At 42.6% G+C, this 21,653-nt stretch overlaps 1 protein-coding gene across 1 annotated transcript in view; it reads right to left on the bottom strand.

The window, feature by feature from the left end:
* LOC126162571 (uncharacterized) overlaps positions 1 to 20,653 on the bottom strand; it is a 35,331-nt gene extending 14,678 nt beyond the window's left edge. Inside the window, exons 1-2 of the mRNA XM_049919162.1 lie at positions 19,870 to 20,653; positions 2,333 to 2,693 (exon numbers count right to left, since the gene is read on the bottom strand). Of these exons, the coding sequence (XP_049775119.1) occupies positions 2,333 to 2,693; positions 19,870 to 20,636 (1,128 nt within the window). The 5' untranslated portion in view covers positions 20,637 to 20,653. The remainder of the gene's footprint in view (positions 1 to 2,332; positions 2,694 to 19,869) is intronic.
* Between the last annotated feature and the right edge of the window lie 1,000 nt (positions 20,654 to 21,653).

Below are 21,653 nucleotides of genomic sequence, written 5' to 3'. Positions count from 1 at the left end.
TTTGAAACAGAAGGGTGGACTCATCCAGTGCTGAGAACGAGAATGTGTTTCTGCACAGGTGCCATTGGTAAATAGCCTTCCTTGTTGGTATCTTCTTACCGTACTTGGTTCTAAACATCCGTTGAACAGCTGTAGAACACTTGTTTTTGTTGAACTCCAACACACATAAAGCTCGCTCCGCATCATAACTCGCCATGTTTGCGACTAGCGCTAACTATCGGCAAATTACCAAACTACGCTGTGGCGGTATACATGAAAAGAAACTTTCAGGATTTCTCTTCAAAATGACATATGTATGATATCTGTACAATGTTTGGTTCTTGTGCAATAAATAATTGAAAGTGTTCCCAAACTTTTTGTACACCCTGTACTTAACACTAACATGTTGAGCAAAAAAATGAGAGAGAGAGAGAGAGAGAGAGAGAGAGAGAGAGAGAGAGATGGTTGGAGGTGTGATAAGAGCTTCAAAGTGAATGACTGGGAAAAGTTTGTTAGAAAATCTATAAGAACAACTTTTGCTTGGCTTTGTCAATGTTTTCCTCGGCATTGACAAACCCCAGACATAAATTTTGTCAGGAGGGAGATATGTAAAACATCGTGATCTCCTGACCTTCATTGCTTACATATTCCGCCCTCACAATCATATTCCGCACATCAAGACGCTTCATTCGAACCCAAACACGATAAGATAAAATCAATGTTGTATGAATTCATGTAAACGATATGCAAATAACTAATAAATCGCAAGTGCGCACCTTGGTTGAAATACTCGAGGCTGGCGTACACACATACATTCCAGACACGACAGTCACAGGAGCTGTTGCTGGGAGGCCGGTCCCAACCCATCTACGTCGGCCGGTAGAGCAGACAGCTTTTGCCAGAGTGAAAGGACGACCCCGTGTTTGGCTTAAAAGCAAATTCCGCTACATTGTGTGGGAGCGGCCAGCCTACGCACTCGTTACACATAGCACGCAATTTCAGAGATTTTCACAGGGAGACAGCAAACGCCAAACGCCGATACTACAGATTTCCGGATTGGTCGCCTTAAACGAAACGTCATTCTGCCGTTTTAGAAGAGCAATGCTGATTGGCAGACGACATTTCTGACGCCTTAAGCTGAAGGAGTAATGGAAGAGACCGAAAGATATACCCCTTCACGTCTGGCGTGGAGAGGGGCCGTTCCGTTGTCGCTCTTGGAGCGAGAACACGTAACGAGACTGTGCACTCTCGTACGTGTACACAAAGAGCGAAGAATAAGTCTCTCCTCAGTACTTCACTGGGAGAGCACCTCTGTCGAGAGCGAATCGGAGTGCGACTCTAAATTGAGTCCTTACGATTAAGCATTGTTCACTGTGTTGGCTGCCACACTTATTGTGCGGTGTGAACGGACAGAGTTATAGTTAAGCGCCTGCGAGCGAATTTTTGAGTGGCATCGCGGTGGACTGGTTATCTGACCGGTGTACAACGCCAATAGTTAGACTAGGGACGAATAGGAGTCCTTGACTTCATCAAGGTGTAGGGAGAGTTTGATTGGCGAAGGTCAATCCAGATAGAACGAGAGTTATCTTATTTGTCAGCAGCGAGTGGCGCAGACAGCAGTCATCGCAGCTTACGGTATTGTGCGCTACAGCTCTTGCGAGCTCCATATTTGCTCCACAACAGTACACCTCACTGCATTTCACATGCGACAGCCTCGACCGTACCTAGCAACATTCTAACAGATAATTATTCAAGTTGAGTAGGCGCGGCTCTCAGCCATTCTGCTAAGTCAATAACAATGTTAAACTTTGTATAGAAATTTCATTAGCGAATCCTAGCCTTGAGAGATAACTTCACATTCCGAAAAGAACCCGGAAATAACTTGTTCAGTTCATAACTAAAAGTGCCATTGTGATTTCTCAGAATTTTTACAAAAAAAATAATAATTTTCGTTAGATTCATGTTTTTCTTACACTAACTAGCACTACTCCAGTACCCAAGTATCCCACTAGTTACGTAAGAAATTTCGTGAATTTTTGTGTCATTTCCTGACAGCGGACGACTCCAGAAGATATTTATTGATGAAAGTTTTTCAGGCATTTCTCTTTAGAACGTTAGGAGCGTCTGTCTGACTTCTGTAGTGGTGTGGGGTGGAAATTGCATCTTGCAGGAGCCACAGGGTAAAGGGTACATCTCAGATTAATCCGTTGCGCAGAATGACAGAATAGCACCCACACGCTCACAATGGCGACGAAGATGGCGGCGTGGTTAGCGTCCTCACAGGATTGCAGGAAGACCTGTAAGAGCAGGACAGAGTCGATGTTCAGGTCTTCGTTGTATGAAGAATTTGTACCTTTGGTTGAGGCAGCATGGTGAATGGCAGTATGTAGGCGGCTAGGACGACGGCCAATGGCTTGGTGTCCTCGCATGACTGCAGGAAGATCTGCAGGGGCAGGAGGGAGTCGATGTCGAGGTCGTGCTGGCGCAGCACGTCGGCCAGTGTCTGGTGGTATAGCTCCAGCAGCCGCTGGCCGTGGACACGTCGCATGTCGCGCTCAGTGACCAAGTGCAGAAAGGGTACCACGTCGTGTGCTGGAGGCTCCAGGTGAAGTGTCTGGAAGTCCACGAACCGCACCGACAGCTCGCCCTTGGTGTCCTCCGCGAATAGCATATTGTTTACCCACAGGTCTCTGTGGCACAGCACGTTACGATACCTGCACAGAAAACCCACAAACACTGTAGCAAGAGGCACCAAAATAATGATCAACAGGAGCAGTGCTTCAGCAAAAGTTGTATTTACCTCCTGGTCCGTTTTACGAACCATCATTAATATTTGTTGAAATAATGGTTCAAAATGGTTCAAATGGCTCTGAGCACTATGGGACTTAACTGCTATGGTCATCAGTCCTCTAGAACTTAGAACTACTTAAACCTAACTAACCTAAGGACATCACATACATCCATGCCCGAGGCAGGATTCGAACCTGCGACCGTAGCGGTCGCGCGGTTCCAGACTGTAGCGCCTAGAACCGCTCGGCCACTTCGGTCGGCTGTTGAAATAATCTGTAAGCAGTTGCACAGAAGAAATTTTATTCCTTTACCGATTTCAGGCACTTAGTGCCCTTTATAGTTATCGCATTATTAACGAACGTCAAAAATAAGCAGGTTAATGCAGAATATTACTGTAATCTTTCTTGGTGATAAGTTTGTTAGTGAAATTAATGTGGTTGGACACTCTGAGAGTCTTCAGTTTGTTTTTCCTCTACAAACAGATGGTTCTTTGAGTCTGGCTTGGCGTTAAATTTAGTATTTTATCCATCTTCAGCAACTTTATTTCTATTTGTTGAAATACTGTTGCTGATGATGGATAGAAGACTAAATTTAACGTCAAGTCAGAAGCAAGACTTGTACAGGAAAAACAAAATAAAGACTCTCGAGATCTTTAACCACATTAATTTTAATAACGAATGTATCGCCAATAAGGACTACGCAATATGTTACGTACATACGTTTATTTTTGACGCTCGCTAATGATGCGATAATCTTCTGAAACAAAAAAATGGTTCAAATGGCTCTGAGCACTATGGGACTTAACATCTGAGGTCATCAGTCCCCTAGAACTTAGAACTACTTAAACCTAACTAACCTAAGGACATCACATACACATCCATGCCCGAGGCAGGATTCGAACCTGCGACCGTAGCGGTCGCGCGGTTCCAGACTGTAGCGCCTAGAACAGCTCGGCCACTCTTCTGAAACAGGTGAAGGGATAAAATTTCTTTTGTGCAGTTGTTTGCTGATTATTTCAACTAATAGAAATACAGTTGCTGAGGATGGATAAAATACATAATTAATGTATAAGTTACAATAAGGGTTTTCAGCACGAATTAATGGTCCCAGCAAAACAGAAGCTTTATTGGGGAATGAACCAAGGTAGAGGTGGGGATATGTGCCAAAGCAGAGAAGAATAATGGAACAGGAAGCCAAAGGTTAAAATATATTATTGAGGAAAAGAGTGTGATTATTGTCTGATAGGTATACGCTACGTGTTCAAAAGTATCCGGACACCCCCAAAAACATACGTTTTTCATATTAGGTGCATTGTGCTGCCATCTACTGCCAGGTACTCCACATCAGCGACCTCAGTAGTCCATAGTCATCGTGAGAGAGCAGAATGGGGTGCTCCGCGGAACTCACGGACTTAGGACGTGGTCAGGTGATCGGGTGTCACTTGCGTCATAGGTCTGTACGCGAGATTTCCACACTCCTAAACATCCCCAGGTCCACTGTTTCCCATGTGCTAGTGAAGTGGAAGCGTCAAGGGACACGTACAGCACAAAAACGTACAGTACAAAAGCGTTGACTGACAGAGACAGCCGACAGTTGAAGAGGGTGTAACGTGTAATAGGCAAACATCTATCCAGAATATCACACAGGAATCCAAACTGCATCAGGATCCACTGCAAGTGCTATGACAGTTAGGAGGGAGGTGAGAAAACTTGGAATTCATGGTCGAGCGGTTGCTCATAAGCCACACATCACGCCGGTAGATGCCAAATGACGCCTCGCTTGGTGTAAGGAGGGTAAACATTGGACTACTGAACAGTGAAAAAACGTTGTGTGGGGCGACGAATCACGGTACACAATGTGGCGATCCGATGGCAGGGTGTGGGTATGGCGAATGCCCGGTGAACGTCATCTGCCATCGTGTGTAGTGCCAACAGTAAAATTCGGAGGCCGTGGCGTTATGGTGTGGTCGTGTTTTTCATGGAGGGGGCTAGTACCCCTTGTTGTTTTGCGTGGGAATATCACAGCATAGGCCTACATTGATGTTTTAAGCACCCTCTTGCTTCCCACTGTTGATGAGTAATTCGGGGATGGCAATTGCATCTTTCAACACGATCGGGCACCTGTTCATAATGCACTGCCTATAGCGGATTGGTTACAAGACAATAACATCCCTGTAATAGACTGGCCTGCACAGAGTCCTGACCTGAATCCTATAGCACACCTTTGGGATGTTTTGGAACGCCGACTTCGTACCAGGCCTCACCGACCGACATCGATATCTCTCCTCAGTGCAGCACTTCGTGAAGAATGGGCTGCCGTTCCCCAAGAAACCTTCCAGCACCTGATCGAACACAGAATACAGAAATAATGCATATAGTGTAGCTATATGTAATTTGAATATAATTATGCCGTTAGATTTTGAAACTAAGAGCCATTATTTCAAAATTGGTATATTTCACAACAGCAGGGCTATTTCTAGAGAACAAAACAAAAAACTAACGTATTCACCACCGGTTGAGCATCTGTTTTCCAAACAAATGTGTAATTTTCTGTTTATACTCGTTACGTTCGTGTATTACAGTTCTGTACAAACAAGTTGCAGTTACTGCGAGGTCAGGTAACTGACCGTATATAACTGTCAGCACAGTGTTATCTGTATGGGAAAATTCAGTTGACTGTGAAAATAGCAAACTTGAACAAAGTAAATGAGTTATTAAAAACGCCATAAATGAGTTATTGAAAACGCTATTTAGCGACAGGACTCTCAGATAATAAACAATAGGTTATCCTCTTCCAAATCTCGATCTGTAGTAGCAAACAAAAAGTCGATGCCATAAGTACAATCCAGAATTTAACAAAAGAAGAAATGGACTTGTGGTTGTGAAGGGAGCAACGCTGTTTTTTGTTTTCCTTGTGTGTTATTTGGGGGGGGGGGGGGGGGAGATGTTCATTGGTGTAAGACCGGAATAACTGATATTGGGCTTATACGGTCTAAAACAGAAGTTCACGAAATGTCAAAACGAACGACACATGAATGCTTAGTCTTTCATTTCTAGACAAAACCAACATTCAGCAGAAATTAGATTCGCAATGTACACAAACAATTGACAGCCACAACAAACGCGTAGAAACGAATAGATATATATGTTGAATTTAATTATAAACTGTATTCGGTTCTGTGGTGCTTTGGAACTGGCTCTCAGGGGCCACGATGAATCTGATGCCTCTCAAAATAAGGTGGTTCTTTCCGAGCTAATTCAGTTCAGCGCGGAACTGGAGAAACATCAACTTCATCTCCCTCAAGCATCAGTGTTCAAAGGCATTTCTATGACTGTTCAGAACAAACTACTGCAATGCACTTTGGAAGTGTACCATGAAGAAGTCCGTAAAGAAATAAAACGTGCCGATTATGTTGCAATAATCGCGGATGACAGCACAGAGGTGTCTTGCGAATTTCAAATGGTTATTGTTTTGCGTTATGTTGCTGAGGGAAAACCTATTGAAAGATTCTGGATCTTTGTTAGTACAGAAAGTCAGCATGCTTATTCTATAGCTGGGAGTATTCTGAAAGAAATTGAACCATTAATTGGCGATGATTGAGCATAACTAATAGCTCAGGGTTACGATGGTGCAGGCGTTATAAGTGGCATGTCGAACGGGGTTCAGAAATTAACGACAGATATCCAAATGCAAACAACATCCATTGTTATTCTCATCAGTACAACCTTATGTCTACGGCAGCCTCTGTTAATCGCAAAGCCCGCATCTTTTTTGCACACCTTCGGGTCATTCTTCCTTCTTTTCTAACTCGCCACAGAGATAAAAAGTGTTACATAGCATTATTCAAAAAAGCTTGCCCCGTGTGTGTGCTGTTGTTGTTGTTGTGGTGTTCAGTCCTGAGACTGGTTTGATGCAGCTCTCCATGCTACTCTATCCTGTGCAAGCTTCTTCATCTCCCAGTACCTACTGCAACCTACATCCTTCTGAATCTGCTTAGTGCATTCATCTCTTGGTCTCCCCCTACGATTTTTACCCTCTACGCTGCCCTCCAATACTAAATTGGTGATCCCTTGATGCCTCAGAACATGTCCTACCAACCGATCCCTTCTTCTGGTCAAGTTGTGCCACAAACTTCTCTTCTCCCCAATCCTATTCAATACTTCCTCATTAGTTATGTGATCTACCCATATAATCTTCAGCATTCTTCTGTAGCACCACATTTCGAAAGCTTCTATTCTCTTCTTGTCCAAACTATTTACCGTCCATGTTTCACTTCCATACATGGCTACACTCCATACAAATACTTTCAGAAATGACTTCCTGACACTTAAATCTATACTCGATGTTAACAAATTTCTCTTCGTCAGAAACGCTTTCCTTGCCATTGCCAGTCTACATTTTATATCCTCTCTACTTCGAGCATCATCAGTTATTTTGCTCCCCAAATAGCAAAATTCCTTTACTACTTTAAGTGTCTCATTTCCTAATCTAATTCTCTCAGCATCACCCGACTTAATTCTACTACATTCCATTATCCTCGTTTTGCTTTTGCTGCTGTTCATCTTATATCCTCCTTTCAAGACACTGTCCATTCCATTCAACTGTTCTTCCAAGTCCTTTGCTGTCTCTGACAGAATTACAATGTCATCGGCGAACCTCAAAGTTTTTATTTCTTCTCCATGGATTTTAATACCTACTCCGAATTTTTCTTTTGTTAGCTTCACTGCTTGCTCAATATACAGATTGAATAACATCGGGGAGAGGCTACAACCCTGTCTTACTCCCTTCCCAACCACTGCTTCCCTTTCATGTCCCTCGACTCTTATAACTGCCATCTGGTTTCTGTACAAATTGTAAATAGCTTTTCGCTCCCTGTTTTTTACCCCTGTCACCTTTAGAATTTGAAAGAGAGTATTCCAGTCAACATTGTCAAAAGCTTTCTCTAAGTCTACAACTGCTAGAAACGTAGATTTGCCTTTCCTTAATCTTTCTTCTAAGATAAGTCGTAAGGTCAGTATTGCCGAGGTTGGCTTCTACTAGTTTTTCCATTCGTCTGTAAAGAATTCGCGTTAGTATTTTGCAACTGTGGCTTATTAAACTGATTGTTCGGTAATTTCACATCTGTCAACACCTGCTTTCTTTGGGATTGGAATTATTATAGTCTTCTTGAAGTCTGAGAGTATTTCGCCTGTTTCATACATCTTGCTCACCAGATGGTAGAGTTTTGTCAGGACTGGCTCTCCCAAGGCCGTCAGTAGTTCCAATGGAATGTTGTCTACTCCGGGGGCCTTGTTTCGACTCAGGTCTTTCAGTGCTCTGTCAAACTCTTCACGCAGTATCGTATCTCCCATTTCATCTTCATCTACATCCTCTTCCATTTCCATAATATTGTCCTCAAGTACATCACCCTTGTATTGACCCTCTATATACTCCTTCCACCTTTTGGTTTCCTTTCTTTGCTTAGAACTGGGTTTCCATCTGAGCTCTTGATGTTCATACAAGTGGTTCTCTTATCTCCAAAGGTCTCTTTAATTTTCCTGTAGGCAGTATCTATCTTACCCCTAGTGAGATAAGCCTCTACATCCTTACATTTGTCCTCTAGCCATCCCTGCTTAGCCATTTTGCACTTCCTGTCGATCTCATTTTTGAGACGTTTGTATTCCTTTTGGCCTGCTTCATTTACTGCATTTTTATATTTTCTCCTTTCATCAATTAAATTCAATATTTCTTCTGTTACCCAAGAATTTCTACTAGCCCTCGTCTTTTTACCTACTTGGCCCTCTGCTGCGTCACTACTTCATCCCTCAAAGCGACCCATTCTTCTTCCACTGTATTTATTTCCCCCATTCCTGTCAATTGTTCCCTTATGCTCTCCCTGAAACTCTGTACAACCTCTGGTTCTTTCAGTTTATCCAGGTCCCATCTCCTTAAGTTCCCACCTTTTTGCAGTTTCTTCAGTTTTAATCTACAGGTCATAACCAATAGATTGTGGTCAGATTCCACATCTGCCCCTGGAAATGTCTTACAATTTAGAACCTGGTTCCTAAATCTCTGTCTTACCATTATATAATCTATCTGATACCTTTTAGTATCTATAGGGTTCTTCCATGTATACAACCTTCTATCATGATTCTTAAACCAAGTGTTAGCTATTATTAAGTTGTGCTCTGTGCAAAATTCTACCAGGCGGCTTCCTCTTTCATTTCTTAGCCCCAATCCATATTCACCTACTATGTTTCCTTCTCTCCCTTTTCCTACACTCGAATTCCAGTCACCCATGACTATTAAATTTTCGTCTCCCTTCACTATCTGAATAATTTCTTTCATTTCATCATACATTTCTTCAATTTCTTCGTCATCTGCAGAGCTAGTTGGCATATAAACTTGTACTACTGTGGTAGGTGTGGGCTTCGTATCTATCTTTGCCACAATAATGCGTTCACTATGCTGTTTGTAGTAGCTTACCCGCGTTCCTATTTTCGTATTCATTATTAAACCTACTCCTGCATTACCCCTATTTGACTTTGTGTTTATAACCCTGTAGTCACCTGACCAGAAGTTTTGTTCCTCCTGCCACCGAACTTCACTAATTCCCACTATATCTAACTTTAACCTATCCATTTCCCTTTTTAAATTTTCTAACCTACCTGCCTGATTAAGGGATCTGACATTCCACGCTCCGATCCGTAGAATGCCAGTTTTCTTTCTCCTGATAACGACGTCCTCCTGAGTAGTCCCCGCCCGGAGATCCGAATGGGGGACTATTTTACCTCCGGAATATTTTGCCTAAGAGGACGCCATCATCATTTAACCATACAGTAATGCTGCATGCCCTCGGGAAAAATTACGGCCGTAGTTTCCCCTTGCTTTGAGCCGTTCGCAGTACCAGCACAGCAAGGCCGTTTTGGTTATTGTTACAAGGCCAGATCAGTCAATCACCCAGACTGTTACCCTTGCAACTACTGAAAAGGCTGCTGCCCCTCTTCAGGAACCACACGTTTGTCTCGCCTCTCAACAGATACCCCTCCGTTGTGGTTGCGCCTACGGTACGGCTATCTGTATCGCTGAGGCACGCAAGCCTCCCCACCTACGGCAAGGTCCATGGTTCATGGGGGGAAGCCGTGTGTGTGATGAGATGGAATTGCCATTCACGAGCAGTAAAAGACGTTTTTGAAAACAGGGAAAAATCGTATTACTGTTATGGAAGTCACTGAAACAAGCGTGAGCATCTCCTATTGTTGAAAAAGCTGATTCGTACAAAGACGGCGTGATAACCAAGTCATTTTCTGGCTATCATTTTTCTATAAGACGTACTTTTTAATCAGTTTCAGAAGAAGATAACCGAACCGACCACAGCAACGCAGTACAACCAGAACATTGAAGCGGTAATCCAAAACATCAGAGATGACATTTATTCCATGCTTAACAAGATTAGTTTCGAAAATGGTGAAACGATGCCCACCAAGAAGCCACAGATTCTTGATGGGCCCCAAAAAAGAGATGCTTTGGAAGTGTGCGATGCCTTCCTTTCTGAAATATAATTACATTTTCAGTTCATTGGACACCTCATTGCAGCCAGCTTATTTGAAGTAAATCAGTTTGACAAACACATCACAGATATTCCTGACAAATACCTTGAAATTAAAGACACGAACTTTTCTGGAAAAAAGAAAGTTGAAGGGTGCGATTCGCTTCTTCTAAGCTAGGCCTGAGTTGAGAGCAGTTGCATTTCTCTCGCTGATTCTAGAGGATGAACTTCGTGACACATTCGACGACGAGACTGTCACAATTTTGAAACTGCTAATCACGACGCCTATCTCGACCTCAGAACCTGGGCGGTGCTTTTCAATGCTCAAGAGAATTAAAACGTTCCTACGAAACACCATGAAAGAAGAATGAGTGCCTTAAGGATGCTTTCCTGTGAAAAGTCGTTAGTGTGTAAAACTGAACATTTCAATCTGAGATGACAGGTTTATTCCCCACAAGAAGGAGCGATGAATCTATTTACAATATCGTTCCTACTAATTATTTTGAAGCTGTCTTCCTAAAGTCATGGCGTCGCTGCTTTTGGTGAGTACAATGCTTTTATTTTTAAACATTGGTAATTTCATTAAATTTGCTTCGCAAAATCCAGATTACAAGTTCGAATAATTTATACATGCTCTGTTATTTCTCGTACTAGCACTCATGTCGTAGCGGACACTTTTCTGATAGTCAGCCGCGAACGTAAAACAAACGAGGAGTCTTGGCTGTCGAGGGAACAAGAGTGGAGTGGGGGGAGAAGCCACGCCTCCCTCTCACAGGGCTGGCCCGTGTTCCGTGCTCCTGGGAAAACAGTACTTATGTAATAATGTACATACGGATCGCTGATTCCATCTGGTGTTGTGAGAGTCATATTCGAACCCTGTGACAGAGCAAGATTGCTCTCTGCACTCATTTCAAAATAAGAAAAGGAACAGTCTGGAGCCGAGGGACCGCTACGGTCGCAGGTTCGAATCCTGCCTCGGGCATGGATGTGTGTGATGTCCTTAGGTTAGTTAGGTTTAATTAGTTCTAAGTTCTAGGCGACTGATGACCTCAGAAGTTAAGTCGCATAGTGCTCAGAGCCATTTAAGAAAAGGAAACAACCAGCAAGCTCAACTCAAAGCAAAGCGGAGCACATAAATCATTTGGTAACGGCTAGAGCGCAATCGTTAGCTGAGGTTGGTGGCGTCGTTACGTGGTAGTTACAGGCCCGATCTCCGCCGGTATCTTAACCAACACCCCCTGCTTATGACTGCCACGTTTAAGTTCAAATGGTTCAAATGACTCTAAGCACTATGGGACTTAACATCTGAGCTCATCAGTCCCATAGACTTAGAACTACTTAAACCTAAATAACCTAAGGACATCACACACATCCATGCCCGAGGCAGGATTCGAACCTGCGACCGTAGCGGCAGGTCGGTTCCGGACTGAAGCGGCCGGCCACGTTTAAGTGACCGAACATACCCTGCGAGGAGTGAAGAACTGTGCTATTGATATGTGTGTGCGCGTGTGCATTTGTGTGTGTGCGAGAGAGTTTTTCGGAGTTAGTGTTACGTTGTATATCTCATGCAGACATGCGAAAAAGATAGCTAAAGCAACTTCTGTCTCTCTCTCTCATACAAACACTTGCTATCATGTTCTACAGGAATATATCAATCTCTAACTGTGCATAAGAAGAGCGCTGTTGTAATAAGTGTTTATTTCTGTTTCTCTATACGTTTAGTTTGATATAATATTTTGTGAAATATATGAATTATCGACAAAATTCCGTAATACATTCGATGCTACCAAACTATTTTTTTTTTTTTTTTTGCACCACCAAATGGAATGCTTCAGCGGCCGCCACTGGTCGTGACTATTTATTTGGCTGTGGCTGCAGCGAGGTGTGGAGGTAGGAACTCCCACAGCGATGAGCAGTCTGGTGGACGGCAGCCAAACGGCAACATAGCCTGGAGCCAGGGTTCCTGGGTAGCAGCGGACGAGAGCGACGTCGGGCCAAGGGAGACACGCCGCCCGCTCTTGTTTACGTCCTTGCGTGGCTGGCTCAGAGTTTGCGGTGGTAGCGGCCCGTTATATTAGCAGGACGGGGCGGTTGCTGTCGTCACCAGTGGGGCCTCAGCGTAGAGCTGCGAGAGTGAAGAAGGCACGGCAGCTAGGGCTGTCCAACTAGGAGATCGCCGCGGCGTGTGTTTCGCTGAGACGGTGAAGGAACGTTGTGCCGGTTGTGTCCAGTGCAAAATTTTCTAATGCAGACGACGGTGTGTGGTTGGACCAAATTAAATTGCGCGAGAAATCACACTGCACCACGGCGAGGCCGCTGAAGGGGCAAGTGTTTTAGAACCTGAAATTATGTATTTCACTGCTCAATGCGATTTAAGAGATTTCGATCTGTTTTACTACTGGCGTTTATTGAACTGCGCTCTCATTTACTGTCGGCTGTGGCCAGCAGTGGATAACTTGTTGTTTGTTCTGTTAATTATGCTCGATACTCTTGTTAATTAGTTGTTTTAGTTTTGGGTGTCGGCTTCTGATGGCGTATGCTTTGAGATACTGTGTTTGGGGTTAAGATTTGATTATTGGAGTTATTCTTGTTGCCCCTTTACAGTTGCTCTATTATTAATGATACTGATACTGCGTGAAGAGTTTGACAGAGCACTGAAAGACCTGAGTCGAAACAAGGCCCAGGGAGTAGACAACATTCCATTAGAACTATTGACGGCCTTGGGAGAGCCAGTCCTGACAAAACTCTTCCATCTGGTGAGCAAGATGCATGCGACAGGTGAAATACCCACAGACTTAAAGAAGAATATAATAATTCCAATCCCAAAGAAAGCAGGTGTTGACAGGTATGAAAATTACCGAACTATCAGTTTAATAAGTCACGGCTGCAAAATACTAACGCGAATTCTTTACAGACGAATGGAAAAACTAGTAGAAGCCGACATAGGGGAAGATCAGTTTGGATTCCGTAGAAATATTGGAACACGTGAGGCAATACTGACCCTACTACTTATCTTAGAAGCTAGATTAAGGAAAGGCAAACCTACGTTTCTGGCATTAGTAGACTTAGAGAAAGCTTTTGACAATGCAGACTGGATTACACTCTTTCAAATTCTGAAAGTGGCAGGGGTAAAATACAGGGAGCGAAAGGCTATTTACAATTTGTATAGAAACCAAATGGCAGTTATAAGAGTTGAGGGGCATGAAAGGGAAGCAGAGGTTGGGAAGGGAGTGAGACAGGGTTGTAGCCTCTCCTCGATGTTATTCAATCTGTATATTGAGCAAGCAGTGAAGGAAACAAAAGAAAAATCGGAGTAGGTATTAAAATCCATGGAGAAGAAATAAAAACTTTGAGGTTCGCCGATGACATTGTAATTCTGCCAGAGACAGCAAAGGACTTGGAAGAGTAGTTGAACGGAATGGACAGTGTCTTGAAAGGGGGATATAAGATGAACATCAACAAAAGCAAAACGAAGATAATGGAATGTAGTCGAATTAAGTCGAGTGATGCTGAGGGAATTAGATTAGGAAATGAGACACTTAAAGTAGTAAAGGAATTTTGCTATTTGGGGAGCAAAATAACTGATGATGGTCGAAGTAGAGAGGATATAAAATGTAGACTGGCAATGGCAAGGAAAGCGTTTCTGAAGAAGAGAAATTTGTTAACATCGAGTATAGATTTAAGTGTAGGAAGTCGTTTCTGAAAGTATTTGTATGGAGTGTAGCCATGTATGGAAGTGAAACATGGACGACAAATAGTTTAGAAAAGAAGAGAATAGAAGCTTTCGAAATGTGGTGCTACAGAAGAATGCTGAAGATTAGATGGGTGGATCACATAACTAATGAGGAGGTGTTGAATAGGATTGGGGAGAAGAGAAGTTTGTGACACAACTCGACTAGAAGAAGGAATCGGTTGGTAGGACATGTTCTGAGGCATCAAGGGATCACCAATTTAGTATTGGAGGGCAGCGTAGAGGGTAAAAATCGTAGAGGGAGACCAAGAGATGAATACACCAAGCAGATTCAGAAGGTTGTAGGTTGCAGTAGGTACTGGGAGATGAAGAAGCTTGCACAAGATAGAGTAGCATGGAGAGCTGCATCAAACCAGTCTCAGGACTCAAGACCACAACAACAACACCAACATTGTTTTGCCCCTCTATATTGTAAAGCTGAAGATATGTTTAGGGGCAGCAAATCTTATCCATTGTTATACTGTGCTGTAGTAAGTTGGCTTTTATAAATTGAGCGCTGTATTATTTGCTTATGATCATCCTGTGTACGCGTTCAGGTTTGTTGAGTTTTATTGTTGTTGTATTAATAAACGTATGTTAACCTTGTAAAGGATTTACGCTAACACAACTTTCCGCCACCTCCACTCCCAACGTGTCTTGCACCACAATACTTATCCTTAGAATGAAAAGGCACTAACCTGTGCGAGCTTCTAAAAATAGCTCGGATAAAGCATAAAAATGCATTTAGAGGATGACACTTCCTTTGTGCAAGAGAGTCAATGTCTCCCTTCAGCAATATCAGAGAGGTGATTTTTAAAGCTGTAACGTAAGCTAAGGCTGAATTATGAGTTTTCTGTTTTATTATTCAGTTTTTAAATATTTCTGGCGTCTTTTGCTTCGTTCTTTGACAATGTATTTATCAATAAAGGAATGAAAGTATAAGTACCTCAGCAGAAGTCGTTCGAGCTCTAATCGTGGGTTTCTGTTTGATGGACTGCAGAGTCCGCTATTAATCACCCTCCGCGATATTCGTTTTCCTCCTGAATTTTTTCTGGGCGTCTTTTTTTTATTTTATTTATTATTTTTTTAAGAATAAAATTGTACTCTTACGGCTTTTGTATGGTGATTCAGTTGCCCCTGCCGATGTCGTTTTATGCAGCCTGCAATGTTCTATCTGGCTTTCATAAAACACAGGCGTGTTTTTCATATTCTCTCGCTCGCTATGCGCTAACTATTATTTCTATAGAGAAAAGGAACAGGAAATTCAATGTAGTTAATTTTGTACTGGAATTCGTGTTTGCTGGAGTCCAAGGTTTTCAAGTCATTCAAGAAACATGTGCAAAAACCTTCATACGCACCTCCACCCCTTCACCCGCCCGTCACCAATCAGGATTTCTAGTATGATGCTCATGGCACTCCCTCCTTCCATTGTACAAAAATTTCCGACTACACGATCTATTCCCAATATTCGACCTTTTTTGGTCTCTATTGATTGGACAATTACGTCACCAGCATAGTCGGCTATCTCGTTAACAACATTAATTTAAAATGTCAATGAGAATAATGAAAGAAAAACAAGTAATGAAAGAAAAACAAAAAACGAAAGAAAAACGACTTTTGTAAACGATATGCTAACGTTGACAATTCAATCCGAACTTAACTCTTACAAGCACTCTAGTTTCGTAGTCAGAAGGTCTGACGAACACAATGTAATTTTTTATGTTATACTGTTAAAGTTCACAAAATAGTTAGATAAAATTGACGGAAACCTCAGTTTTACAATTTGTAAGTGTTCGACTAAGCGTAATCTTAGCTAGTCAATGAAGACCAAAAAGGGTCGAATGTGGGAAACGATACGTGCAGTTGCAAATTTTTGTTCAGTTGTTGGGGAGGGAGTACCGTGAACAACATACTACAAATCGTGCCGTGAGAGATCATTGTGGGGGTGGAGGTGGGCTTGAAGGTCACTTTTGTAAGTTTTTCGTGAATAACTCGAAAACTACGGCCTAAAACGGAAATGTAACCCATTATAAAATTTTACTACATTAAACTTCCTACAAAAAAAGTCCTGTTCATTTTTTTCTGTAGGACCAACAGCTTGCGCATAGCGCGAGAGAGAATATGGAAATTTCGAGCGTGGTTCACGAACGCCAGTTAAATATTGCGGATTGGATAAAACGACATCGTAATGGGCAGCTGAATCACCCTATACAATCGAACGAGGTCTCTTGATAATCTATGACGTCACTGAAGGATCGGTTTACGTTATCGAGCTAAAGAGCATCCTTAACAGAATCTGCAAAGTCATCGCTGTCTGACTGTGATTGCTAGACCAGTTGGATAACGGGGTACACGACAACCAGCTGTGGTCGTTCTGAAGTGGGATCCCAACATTAACCTCAAGGGATTTACGGAGACCATTGTGGCCTGAGAGGGTTTTGAACCGAGAACTTTCATTTCATTTATGTTGTTGCAGTGCTCATACAATACATTTATTAGTTTCGTACAAAATTTGGTCTTTACCAAACGGGGCACACAGATACACTAGGATTCAGTGTACATCCGTAATTAAGTGTAGAATGTGGACACTGTAGGCACGACATATACCTCACCGCCAGCTTAATACTCATCAGTGATTTTGTTGGAAGTAGAAATGCTTCTTACACATTAGGAATAGATAGGGTTTATAGATGAACTCCTTGAACATGTTAATGTATTGTCTTTAATTTAAAGAATAAACTGAATATAAGGTTTCCATTGGCTTTTACATGTTCATATTAGTATATTTACCATTCTAGAGACAATGTTCAAAGTGAAAAGTCCACGTATCTGAACACTCACTGTATGTGTTACGATACATTTCGTTCGCGTTAGCTCTCCCATTCTACCAAGCCATACTTCAAAATAAAAATAACCCATAGTCTGAATTGTTTTTTGTAGACTGTATGTAAGCGAATATTTATAGATTTGCGGTATTTAACTCAATGTGTGATGTGTACTGTCTTTTTGCGTAAGAAACATCACATCAGAAATGTCAAGAACATTTGTGTTCTGCATAAGATCCGAAATCGAATTGTACTTCCTATAGTAAGTATTTGTAAAAATATTGTCTTGTATTGCAAAAAAGGGAAGGTCTTTAGGGCGACGATACCACCACCATAAAGGTATTAATGAGACAACCAGCAGAAGGCATGGTAAACGAAATCTGCATATGAACTGAGTGGTTCTCTGCGAATAAATTCACAAATTGTAACTGCATCACTCTATAAAAATCAGAATAACACGATTATTAACTTCTAGAAACTGAAAGGAAGTCAACTTCCAATAAAAAATTTAAAAAATACGCTTCTTGTAAATATATATCAGTATAAATGGATCTAAGTTTGTTTTTTGTTTTGATGAGTATGGCAATACTAATCTTGGTGATGAAAATGCAGGAAATTAGCTTAAACACATGCAGCTTTAAAACAATTAATGTCCGTCGTAGGATCTACGTATGATATTTCTTGGTTGTCTTTTTGATAACTTCCAAGCATTTAAGCTGGTAAGCAGCATTCTTTCAGCGTACTGGTGGAAGAACGTAAACCAAACAACACCAATGACCTGAGTTTTCTAGGCAAAGAGGCAAAAGCTGCTGAAGATGAAATGTAAGCACCGGTATCGTAGCTACATCGGTGCATGAGATACGATAGTCAGCTTACTAATGTTAAACTCAACTGTGCTACGCAATTTAATTCCTACATTAAAAAATTACGGAATAGAAATTCATTTAAAACTGAGATTGTTCCATTGATATCCAACTAGAAGTTTTTATACTACTCTTAATATTTATTACACTGGTAAGAGGCTTAATCACATATGCTTCGGCCGTTGACGTAATTGACTTCTACCGCGAAAGAACCTCTGCCAATGAGGATGAAGTTTGCTTTGAACAAAGCCGAAATAAATTCACAAAATGTTCTCCAAAAAATGTAATTGCCTTGCTGGAGACCCAGTGTCGTATTCTAAACGAAACTGAAAAGCATTACCGTCTAACGATTTATGAAGTGGGATGTAGAAAAAGTGATGTTTGTATTTACGCAGAATATACAGGGCTATTACAAATGATTGAAGCGATTTCATAAATTCACTGTAGCTCCATTCATTGACATATGGTCACGACACACTACAGATACGTAGAAAAACTCATAAAGTTTTGTTCGGCTGAAGCCGCACTTCAGGTTTCTGCCGCCAGAGCGCTCGAGAGCGCAGTGAGACAAAATGGCGACAGGAGCCGAGAAAGCGTATGTCGTGCTTGAAATGCACTCACATCAGTCAGTCATAACAGTGCAACGACACTTCAGGACGAAGTTCAACAAAGATCCACCAACTGCTAACTCCATTCGGCGATGGTATGCGCAGTTTAAAGCTTCTGGATGCCTTTGTAAGGGGAAATCAACGGGTCGGCCTGCAGTGAGCGAAGAAACGGTTGACCCCTTTTTCTTCTGCGAAAAAAACGTTACAGGACACGTGTATCTGGACATGCTGGAAAATTGGCTAATGCCACAACTGGAGACCGACAGCGCCGACTTCATCTTTCAACAGGATGGTGCTCCACCACACTTCCATCATGATGTTCGGCATTTCTTAAACAAGAGATTGGAAAACTGATGGATAGGTAGTGGTGGAGATCATGATCAGCAATTCATGTCATGGCCTCCACGCTCTCCCGACTTAACCCCATGCGATTTCTTTCTGTGGGGTTATGTGAAAGATTCAGTGTTTAAACCTCTTCTACCAAGAAATGTGCCAGAACTGCGAGCTCGCATCAACGATGCTTTCGAACTCATTGATGGGGACATGCTGCACCGAGTGTGGGAGGAACTTGATTATCGGCTTGATGTCTGCCGAATCACTAAAGGGGCACATATCGAACATTTGTGAATGCCTAAAAAAACTTTTTGAATTTTTGTATGTGTGTGCAAAGCATTGTGAAAATATCTCAAATAATAAAGTTATTGTAGAGCTGTGAAATCGCTTCAATCATTTGTAATAACCCTGTACAGAGCACCTCTTCAGTCGATAATCGATATCTTGCAATTACTGCAACCGTTACAAGGATTGCAGCATCTACACCTATGTTAGTAACACGTCTGCTGCTCCTAATGCATTTCGATGACAGTTCTCTATTAAGTAATACACCGTCACTTCATTTGTAAGAATGAGTTGCCTATCTGTTATAGATTATCGGAAAATTGTGTTGGAATGTGGTATATCCAACGTATAGCCAGATGTTGGTTCTCTCTGACTACATGTTTGTTCCTATGAAGGACAAACTACAAGGACAAATTTGGTGACACAACTAAGGAGAAAGTAGACGAAAATGTGGTTGTGAGAATGCACAACTGGTTAAGAGGAGCCGGCCGGTGTGGCCGAGCGGTCCTAGGCGCTTCAGTCTGGAACCGCGCGACCGCTACGGTCGCAGGGTCGAATCCTGCCTCGGGCATGAATGCGTGTGATGTTCTTAGGTTAGCTAGGTTTAAGTAGTTCTAAGTTCTAGGGGACTGATGACCTCAGACATTAAGTCCCATAGTGTTCAGAGCCATTTGAACCATTTGATTAAGAGGAATCCAGAGTTGAGTTCAATGATACATCGTTTTTAACGGAGACTAGCAGTAATTTTAGAGCTACTGTAGCTATATGTTTTTTAAACTATGTTTAGGAATTAGTGAAGAAGTTATGAACGTTGCATTACTTTTGGCTCAATACTTACCTCATGACGCAGCTCAGAATTTACAGCAGTTACAAACACACTCTATGAAACGATCTATACTACAGCTACACCTTTTTGACGACGACTTACTTGTCACTCGGTTTCAAGAGTTCGTAGATTGATTCCATAACAGTGTCAAGGAGGCTGTGTAGCTTTTCGTTATGAGGCGTGCCCGGTGCGAAGCGAGGTACGAGGTCCAGCAAAATGTGTGTAGCGCGGCGGCTGGCGACTTGTGCGAGGTAAAGTTGCGAGTCCGGCTCCCACCGATAGAGTGTCTCGTGCCCAAGAAGCGGGTACTTGTCGGCCAGTAGCTGGCCCTCTCGCTCCTCGAACACGATGGACGTGGCGTGGAGTCGCGCCAGCGCCTTCAGCACGCACTCGCACTGGTGGACGTCCAGTGGCTTCATGGGGTCCAACACGCGAAAGCCGGCCAAATCCAGATCCTCCAACACCAGCAAGTCCGGCCGCAAGTAGTAGCACTTAGGGACGGTGCCCAGGTACGTAGCAGCCTCGTACTCCGAGCAGCGCAGGTGTTTCTGCACGTCCCTAAGGAGATCGCCGTAGTACAGGACCTCCTTCTGGTAGGCCACAGACGCCATAGCGAAACTCCTCCTGTAGGCGTCATCCAGAGGCACCGACTTCACGAAGAACTGCAGTTCGATGGTCTTCGCCCCTCGGCTTTCCTTGTCGCCTAGTGACACCGATGCACGCAGTTTCAGGTGATCGCCCATGAAGCCCTTCATGTTTGTGCTAAGGGGAGCCACTGCAAACCATGCCAACTCGAAGTCGTCCCTCTGCAGGTGCCTCTTTACGATCTTGCGACATTCCTCTCGTGACAGTGCTGAGGTGGAGCTCATGTCAGGCGTCAGCTCCTCCCGTACTAGTAGACAGCACAATAGCAGGTCGGCTGCGAAAAGAGAGCTTATTTATACTAGTGCCCTAAACTGCTAGCGGTAATGAATGCAGTAGGGGAGGGGGCGGACTTTACCTGCGATTATTTTTAGGTGAGTACTTAAGTGTCACATTATATAACGAACGGTTTATCACACTGCAGCACGTCACGCACCTGTACAGCTTTTACAGCACCAGATAGCTTTTGGAGTCATATGATAAACCTTGTTACAAGCACTCGAAGGTCAGTGTTGAGCATGCCGAGTTTCTGACGTCATAGCGTGTAAAACACACGCCCGGGGGTCTTTCCGAACGTGCAGAGCAATATCAAGTATGTCAGATATTTTGAACGCTCGTACGAACGTAGACCAAAGTGATGGAAGAACGTTACCTACGTCACGTGTAGGTCATCTCTTTTCAGTACGGCGCCCGAGACGGGACATTGTGAATAAAATGATCCGCACTGGTTGTAAAATACTTTTTCTCAAAAGTCGCCATCGGTTTCGCGTCGATTGAAGACGCACCCTCAGGTGATACAAAATTAATAACAAAAAAAATTTTTACAAATAATTCTTAAAATATTGTCTGAAGAAAAGAAGGGTACTAAAAATCAGTATTGTACAGCAATACTCGAAGAATACTCACATGTTGTTTTTAACAAGTCATAGCGAGCAGGCAACTGCAATTAGCGTGCTAAAAGCGGTAGTCCACTATTAAAATGCAGGAAACAGCAGAAACTATAGAAATAAAAATTGGATAAAGACCAAATGGACCAAAGAAAGGTGTAGACTACTAGTGCACCGAGACAATATCAATGTATGAAGCCAATAAACGATAAGAGCCTTACCATGCCAAAGGTAGGAATGTCGTTAAGCGTATAACGTTATATATGGTAGTCATGAAATACATTTATACATTACGTCCATGTGACTCCATGACTGTCTAAAGATTGAGACGAAAAATACCAATAGAAACATATTAAT

This window comes from Schistocerca cancellata, chromosome 2 (assembly GCF_023864275.1).
Source record: "Schistocerca cancellata isolate TAMUIC-IGC-003103 chromosome 2, iqSchCanc2.1, whole genome shotgun sequence".
NCBI lineage: Eukaryota > Metazoa > Arthropoda > Insecta > Orthoptera > Acrididae > Schistocerca > Schistocerca cancellata.
The sequence above is the reverse complement of the archived record's forward strand: the minus strand, read 5'-3'. Positions and strand labels throughout refer to the sequence as shown.